The sequence below is a fragment of the Ceratotherium simum genome, chromosome 36 (genome assembly GCF_057802395.1).
Source record: "Ceratotherium simum simum isolate JZ-2026a chromosome 36, ASM5780239v1, whole genome shotgun sequence".
Lineage (NCBI taxonomy): Eukaryota > Metazoa > Chordata > Mammalia > Perissodactyla > Rhinocerotidae > Ceratotherium > Ceratotherium simum.
The window spans coordinates 22,364,070-22,372,965 of record NC_141935.1 but is presented as its reverse complement, the minus strand read 5'-3'; the positions used below and the strand labels follow the sequence as shown (position 1 = coordinate 22,372,965).

Here is an 8,896-nt window from a genome sequence, read left to right as displayed (position 1 = left end):
CGCCCGCCGCCGCCGCCGCCGCCGCCGCCCCGGCCGCAGCCCAGCGGCCGCCCCGCGCCCCCGCACCGCCCGCCGCGCCCCGGCGCGCCCCCGGGCCGCGCACCCCGAGCTGCCCCGGGAGGGGGGAAAGGGCCCGGATCCTCCTTCTCCCCCTCCTCCTCCTGTCCCCCTCCTCCTCTCACCCCTGCCCTGACCCCCGCCCCCGCCCGACCCTCGCCCCGGCCCCCGCCTCCCTCCCCGCCTCGCCCCCCCGGCTTCCCACCACGGCCTCTCTCGGCGAGGAAACTCTGGCCTCCGCTTCCTCCTCCTCCGACTCGGACACCGGCGGAGCCTCCCCGCCCCCGCGGAAGAAACCCCGAGCCTCGGCGGCGGAGGGAGCAGGAGAGCCCGGGGCTTCGGCCGGCCGCGCAGGCCTCTCCCCTCCGTCCTCGTCGTCCTCGTCCTCGTCGTCCTCCTCCTCCTCCTCCTCCGTGGTGGTAGTGGTGGGACTCCCCCCGGCTGCTGCCCCTCCCGCCGCCGCTGCCGCCCCCCACCGAAGTAGCGGCCACAGCCTGGTCAGCGGCAGCATCATGCAGGCCAACGGGGCAGGAGGAGGAGGAGGAGGCGGCGGCGGCGGCGGAGGAGGGGGCGGCGGGGGCCAGGGACAGACCCAGGAGCTCGCCTGCCTGGCGGCCCAGAACGGGGAGACGTCCCCCTCGTCGTCGTCGTCCGCGGGGGACCTGGCCCACGCCAATGGGCTCCTGCCTTCCGCCCCCTCCGCCGCCAGCAACAATAGCAACAGCCTGAATGTCAATAACGGGGTCCCCGGCGGGGCCGCCGCCGCAGCCTCCGCCACCGTCGCAGCCTCCTCCGCCACCACGGCCGCCTCCTCTTCCTTGGCCACCCCAGACCTGGGCAGCAGCCTCAAGAAGAAGAAGCGGCTCTCCCAGTCTGATGAGGATGTCATCAGGCTAATAGGACAGCACTTGAATGGCTTAGGGCTCAAGTAAGTATTTCTCCCAGGCAGCTGGTGGGGACAGACCGAGGGACGGAGGCTGCAGGGGGGAGGGGGGCTGGAAGGAGCTCGGTCGAAGGGGGAATCACTGCTGGGCACGCAGGGCCCCGGACCCGGGAGGAGGCAGCTCAGACCGGCCGACCGGGGAGGAGGAGCTGACCTGGAGGGGAAGAAGGGAAAATCAATCAGGCTGACAAATTGTGAGCCGAGAGGGGCGGTCGGAGGGTTCGGGGAGGGGGAGTAGAAACGCAAAGGTTTGCCCCTCCCTGCACACCTTCGGAGCTTAATTGTCTGTCAATAAAGACAGATGCGGGAGTGGGTCTCTGTATGTGTTGGGGGAGGGGTGGATTCGAGCTGGTGGAAATAATGAACCTTGGAGGATTTGTTTTTCAAGTATATCTCAGAGGCATCTTTGTGGGACACCTCCCCACCCCCAACCATGACAGACGAGTCAGGCAAACTACCAATCAGGAAAGACAATCACCTACAAGTGTTTATGGGAACTGAGGGGCTGGGATAAATTGGAAGGAGGTTGTTGGATAAATCTGATGGAAATAATAAAGTAAGATACCGTGTTGATGTCATTGAAAGGCCCTTAATTGTGTACAAGAGGCCTACCACTAGCTGGTCTGAAATCCCTGTTTAATACCAAGATGATTTCCTCTGAAAAAGGGACATCTGATCTGGTGAATCATTTATTTTCAAATATAATTTAGGTGGCCTTGTGTACCTAAAATAGAGTGGAAGTAGACAACGACCTTGGCTAAAAAAAACACTGTTGTGTATACACACAAAGAAAAACTAAGGGAGTAGGAGATTGGATTGGTGGGAGTGCCATGGAGCCCAATGGAGGAGGTGGATGAAGCAGAACCAGGATAGGACTAAGGGGGAAGACATGGAGCAGTCGGTTTCTTAGCCTCAAAGCATAGATTAAAATAAGCTCTTTGGCTCAAAGTGTAGTCTTGGATTTACAGATTTATTCTGGGGAGGGGGAGAAGGAGCACTTTTTAAAAATGATATAAGTATTTTGATTCTCAGGCAGATTATTGCACTGTTTAGCTGAAAAATAAAAGGAGCTGAATAAGAAAGCATTAAAACATAAACAAATATGTAAGACTGATAAAGGAAGATTCTTAGATATCGAAATATCTGATGGGAGAAACCACAGTTGATGAATCTCGGAAGCTCTCAAAGAGAAATATATCGTAGGAAGATTTCAGTTTGTTCCCTAAGGAAAAGGATTAGTAGGAAAACAGATTTTGTAAATGCTAAGAGAACATATTCCTGAGAGAAGAAGCAAGCTGACAGCAGCAGGAGGAAATAACTCGTGACTGTTTGGAACCTACACCGTAGTAAATTTGCTATTTTTAGTATAGAGAGAAAGGGAATGATTTTTGATGCTGGATTTATTTTACTTTTAAAGATTGACCTAGTAGAATTTCTCTGCGGACGTAATATCTGGATGTAAGGCTCTTACCTAACACAGGTCATCTCCACCACCTTGTATGGAGCTAACAATTTTTGTCTTTTGAAATGTAATAGTATGGTTACTATGTAGATCCTGGTTTTTTCATTTATTTAACCAGTTGGTTGCAACACATTTTTAGAAATTTTATGCTTCATTAAACTTCTGAGGCATTGAATGGCAAAAGTAGGAAGAACTTATTTTGATTCTGGTTTCAAGAAAGTTTTTAGATTTGACTAGATAGAAATGTAGGTGGCCAGTTGAAAAATCAAGCTTCTTTCTCCAAGCACGCGAAAGCTCTTTCTTTATTTTTTCTTCATCAGGAGGTTAGCTTAAAAGCTTTGGCAACTGTTTTCATAGACATTAGTTTATTTGGAAGAGTGAAACCCTGAAGTTGGCCAGGTCTTTTTACACTGTATCTCTCCTGCAGCCAGACTGTTGATCTCCTCATGCAAGAGTCAGGATGTCGTTTAGAACATCCTTCTGCTACCAAATTCCGAAATCATGTCATGGAAGGAGACTGGGATAAGGTAAAGTAGGGCATATAGAGCTGTGTGACTGCTGCTAAAATTATATATCTGATGTGCATTTTGTGACGTCTCTGTTTTTCTTTTATACCAATTTTTGCAGGCAGAAAATGACCTGAACGAACTTAAGCCTTTAGTGCATTCTCCTCATGCTATTGTGGTAAGAGGCGCACTTGAAATCTCTCAAACGTTGTTGGGAATAATTGTGGTAAATACACTTTTGTTCTTAGTTTCACATTTATGCTTATTTTAGTAGGTTATTGATAATTCTAGGTTTCTGCCTCTTATAAAAGATAAGGCCTAACAATAGTTAAATTTCATATAATTAAATTTGTAAACTAGGATGAGTGTTTATGATGTTTTAAAGTTTGAGTTTTATATTTTTGAAGTCACATTTAGTCAATGTGTCATTTGAACCTACTTTATAAATTAATCTACAAAATTATATTGAAAGATCATGCTTTCATTGCTTTTAATAGAGTTTTACATTTATAGAATCAAGGGTAAATTATACTTTTATATTATTTAAAATACTGAATGTGCTGGTAAAGAACGTGCTTTGGTGTGTGTATATCCATATAGCCTTAAGTAACTGATACATTGATTATCTTTTTTTTAATCTTTGGGAATTATAGTTAATTCAAACCAACTCCATTGGTGTGCTCACCATTTTCCATTCTTGCATTCCAGTTGTGTGAACTGACAGTGTCAAAGTTTGTGTAATAGGTATTACTCTGGTGGAGGGTTTGTATGCAGACTTATCCATTGGGCTCTGCTTACTTATTTCCCCAACAAGATCAATTTAGTAGTTTAACCTGTTAGCCTCTTTCATAAATCTTAGTGAATCTTTTCTACTGATAGGCTCTAATTCTTCAGTAGATGTTGGTGAGGGAGAGGAGGGAAGAAGTTTGTTTCCAAGTGATTGGAAACCATGAAGAATCAGCTGCTGGCCCCTGGCTTTTTAACTTCTAGCTGATTCATTTGTTGTCAAAAGCAGTTTCCTGTCTGGTGGGGGAGGGAAAGAAGGCGAATAGGAAGTGAAGCAGGGAAACCAGCTGTTTGTTAAATATTAGTAAATGACTGCTACATTTTGATTTTTTTAAATTGGCTCAAACATTAATCTTTTTGCCTTTGTCTGTAAACCTAATGGAGCCTCCTGTTTTTGATGTTTGAGTTTTTTTGAAACCTTAATTACAAAAGAGTTTTCAAACTCTTAATAGAATTTCATCCAATAATATAATCCTAGAGAATGGACTTAAGGTGAATTAAAGGTGCAAACAAGTATAAACAAATATGGATTCATTTAAATTGATGATCTATTATATTATTTTTTTCTTTCATTAAATATTTAAAATACTAAAATTTTTAATTTATTGAATCAGATTGATAGTAAATTAACTCATAGAATAATCAATTCCATGGTAAGTTTTAAAAGTGAAAATACAGAAGTTAAAATAAATAAACATCTGTATTCAAAAGGATTACAAATTTTCCAGTAACTAAATTTTCCCCAATCAGTGTGTTTGGGTTTAAAAAAAAAAATCTAAGTATATTTTAACTGGGCAGTTTTTCATAAATTGCTACCTGTGACATAATGGACGGTGACCCTAAAATAAAGACAATTAAATGGCCAAAATAAGAACTGGGGTTCTTTTCCCATTGGACAAGTTAGCTGTGCTCCTATGGTGACCAAAGAGAACTTGTCCATGGACTATTTTAAAATAAGTGTGTAATTTCTTGGACGATTGTTTTCCTTTTTGAAGCTTCACCCAAATTATATCTGTAATTTAGTAGTAAAAATTTTAATAGGTTCACTTTCTTTTTCTCATTTGTTTATAGTAATTTGAGACTTCTGTATTGGATTTAGATTAGGACTATCTCATTAGAAACCTTGGTTGGAAGCAACATGTAAACTGAAGAAAGGTAGTTGTAGATAAGGAGGAATCCTTTCTTTTTGCTGCCTGTTCAGTCTAGAACATTCTAGGATCTAATAAAAAATGAAGATTAAGTCTCTGGCTGAACCTCACACCCTCAAACTGTTTAGGTATTGATACAAAGAAAGGAGTTCTAACTTTATTTCACTTTAAGCATTGATGAATCAATTGCTTTTAAAGAGTGAATTAAGTTCAGCATTTTTTCTCCTTTCTAATTGTGTTTAGATTTACTCCTCTCCCCCACTCCATCTCCAGAAGATAATCTAATGTAAGCATCAATTTGTAATAATACCTTAGGAGACAACTATTTGGGGTTTTTTTTAACATAATTATTTTAATTGTATGCCCAGACATATTTGATGACTTAGTCTAGACTCAAATTGTATTTTACTTTTTAAACCTGAATGTTTTTATTTACCCAATCCATTCTCTACAATCCCTTCCCATATTTTTTAATGGTTTCCAGTCAAATGATCCTAGGAATAGCAGAATTTGCTCTGGATTTTCTGGCAGCTGAGCTCCTGAATCAACATTTTTCAGTTTGGGTTCAAATATGCTTAGCCATGTCTGGGGAATTTAGGTGGGTATTTGAGATCAATAACATTAGAAAACTTTTATATGTCTACAAATGTTTGATTCTTTATTTTTTAATATAATAGAAATATGCTTAACAAAAGTGTTCAAATATTAACTTGATGTACAAAAATTGACTAGTAATATTTTGAAGTCAAATAGGGAGGAGTTTTGAGAGCCATGGTATAAATACAATTCATTTCCCCTTTCCTCTGAGTCATGATTTAATTGCTATAACTTGGTTATAACCTTATCCCAGAGTTAGTCAGAACCACTGCTAAGTTAGCTAGGAGGCTGCCCTTGATAACCAGACTTCCTGTGTTCACAACTTCTGAGTTTTTCTTTCATATTGAGTTCAATATAATTATGTGAGGGAAAAGGATAAAACAATCCAAATATTGGGTAGGATAGGGGGACAAACAGCAGTATTTACCATGTGAAACTGTCTTGCAAGCTATCCTAGTCACTTATCAATTTCAAGTTTTTATTAGATAGTAAAAGAGAGAAAGAAATACTGCTGGGCCCAGAGATGCTGCAAAATTATCAGAGACCAGAAATAATCTCTTACAGAGGTCTAATTAGGAGTTGGGGAAAGATATAAAGGAGAGTTTGTTTTCTCTTCTCTTTTTCTTCTTCATTTAAGAAGCTCATGATCTTCTAAAAAACCATTAGTAAAGCCGTGTCCCCACCTCAGCAAATTTCAATTTTGCCTGGTTTTTTTAACTTTTTCAGTAAATAATTAACATGATTTGTGAAAGATGTTTCTTTTCTTGAAACTGTATTCATATTTTTGTGCTTTAAATTTTGGGAAGTAAAATGCAGTTTTACTCACCATCCTTATCCTATGTGTCAAATACCTGAACTGATTTTTAGGAGAATAAGCATTCTCTCTCAGCCAGCTCTCTGGCTGTGCGTGGCCACAGCATGTAGTTGCCATGTACACTACCAGGATTTGGTGTCTGTTTGAGGATATTCTTTGTCTTAATCTGGATAAAGTGACTCATAGAAAAATGTTCTTGCACTGCTTTTACAGCATTCCCTGTATACACAGAAACACATATTTGTGTTGGCTTCTCGAAAAGTTTTGCCTTCCCCTTCTCTCCTGCCCTGCCTCTGCCCCTAGAAAGTAATAAGAGTTCTAGCAGGATCTTAGTGGGGAAATAAGGGGGAAATAGCACTTGGGTCACTGTCCCTACACACATTGGAATGGGGGAGGGAGTGCATAGGACCTAGTGATGGATACCCCCCAAATAAATAAATAAATAAATAAATAAAGACTTGCCCTGAATTAAAAAAAAAACAAGTTTCCCCAAATTGCCAATTGTTAAGAAATACATACTGGCCGGTTCCACGTGGGCTTTAAATGAAAAATTCTGCAACCAAATATGATTCTTAATTTTGAATCAAAAACACTATCCAAAATGAAACTTCTAACAGTATGTTGATAAATGGAAATATATGAGCTCTCCGTTTAATAAAGACTTGAAGTGTTTTCCGCAAGATAAAATGGTGAGAATATCCAGAATAACTTACATAAAATCCTTTGATTTTTAGATTGTTTTGTTTTATTTAGTCTTATTTTCGGTTTTTGTCACCAGATGGACTTCAAAGTATTTTTTTATTTGACATATAAAGGTTAACTTTAGGTTACATGTACAGCAACATACTTTTCAGAACTTCTTGGTAACTAATCTATTTCTGAAACATTCATTAGTCAATCTAACTTTATGTGTAAAATTTGGTAAGTGTAATTTTTCTAGAGTTATACGACCTTATCTCATGGTTCGAAATTTTTCTATTGTTCTTTAAGATTTAAGATAAGATTATTACCAAACATAAGCACTGTATCTTATAAAAGATATGTTTAAATGTATGCCTAACTTATATGAGACAGTTTGTTTTTGTTTACTTTCTCTAGAAACCATTTTTATAAGCTTGTAAGTTATGCCTTTCTTCTAAATACTCCCTAATAGAAAGGCTTGTAGAGCAGTTCCTTATACTCTTAATTCTGTAAATAAATGATAATTTGTCCACACTATTTTTTGACAGCAGTATATTTTTAATTTTTTTTTAAAGCATCTTACTGAAGAAGAAAAGGCTGTCATTTGGGTTTTTCTTTTAAGTGGATTTGAGATTTTTACCACTATTCCTTGGAGTTTCTAAATATAACTAACGTTTCTTATCTACTAACTTTTCTACCTATATCACTTGGCTTGCTCAGGCAGCACAAGTAGCAGATATGATGAAACAGTCCCTCCAAGAAGTGGTCCTTGATTAGATTTAAGGTTTAAAAGAAATTCCAAACTTGATATGCATAAATATCTCATTCCTGTAGCAAAAAGCTGCTAAGATTGTGATGATCACTTTCAAGTTAAAAGTAAAATAATAGAGTAAAGGAACATTAAAAAATATTAAAGCGGGGCCAGCCCGGTGGCGTGGTCATTGGGTTTGCCCACTCCGCTTCAGCGGCCCGGGGTTCGCAGGTTTGGATCCCTGGTGCGGACCTACACACTGCTCATCAACCCATGCTGTGGCAGGCGTCCTACATATAAAGTAGCGGAGGATGGGCACAGATGTTAGCCCAGGGCCTACATATAAAGTAGCGGAGGATGGGCACAGATGTTAGCCCAGGGCCAATCTTCCTCAGCAAAAAGAGGAGGAATGGCAACAGATGTTAGCTCAGGGCTAACATCCTCACCAAAGAAAAAATATTAAAGCCAAACACGTTTCAGAAAAAAGCTAAACGTGAAAGTGTTTCACAGTAAGCTGGAAATGGCTTGTCCCTTTTGGGGTAAAGAGCTGATAATAATTGTGCTTCGTTAGTTAAGTGCTTCAGTGATCAGATTGTTACCAATACACAAATACAAACATTGAAGCTATTTAAAGACCTCTGAGTTCAACCTTCTATTGGAGGTATCCTCTTATTGCCTTCTAGAAAGAGTGAGTCCATCGAGGTTATGCTTGTCCACTTCAGTCATAGGACACTCGTGCTTTGCACACCAGTCTCCACAGTCATGTGTCGCTTAACGATGGGGATGTAGTCTGAGAAATGCGTCGTTAGGCAATTTTTTCATTGTGTGAACATCATAGAGTATACGTAACACAAACCTAGATAGTACAGCCTACTACACACCTCGGCTGTATGGTACTGATGTTACAGGACCACCATCGTATGTGTGGTTCATCGTTGGCCGAAATGTCGTTAAGCAGCGCATGACTGTAGTCCATTTGCTGGACAGGTCTTCTTACTTTTGATAAGCTAAAATCTGACAGTTGATGGCTTCTCCCCTGTGGCTCTAGCTCTGCTTTCTGGTCTACTGAGTCCTTTCACATTGTAACTTTTAAATAATTCCTTCATTAACTGGCTTTTCTGCAGTCTTTTCAAAACTTGTTGCATAAAACC

At 40.8% G+C, this 8,896-nt stretch overlaps 1 protein-coding gene across 2 annotated transcripts in view; it reads left to right on the top strand.

Annotated features, from left to right (window-relative positions):
• Positions 1-219: 219 nt before the first annotated feature.
• The window catches only part of WDR26 (WD repeat domain 26), a 42,896-nt gene continuing 34,219 nt past the window's right edge, over positions 220-8,896 (top strand). Inside the window, exons 1-3 of one of the 2 annotated variants that reach the window (XM_004439547.3) lie at positions 220-985; positions 2,890-2,989; positions 3,090-3,194. In XM_004439547.3, the coding sequence (XP_004439604.1) occupies positions 570-985; positions 2,890-2,989; positions 3,090-3,194 (621 nt within the window). In that variant the 5' untranslated portion in view covers positions 220-569. The remainder of the gene's footprint in view (positions 986-2,889; positions 2,990-3,089; positions 3,195-8,896) is intronic. The other variant, XM_004439548.2, reaches the window with a different exon arrangement.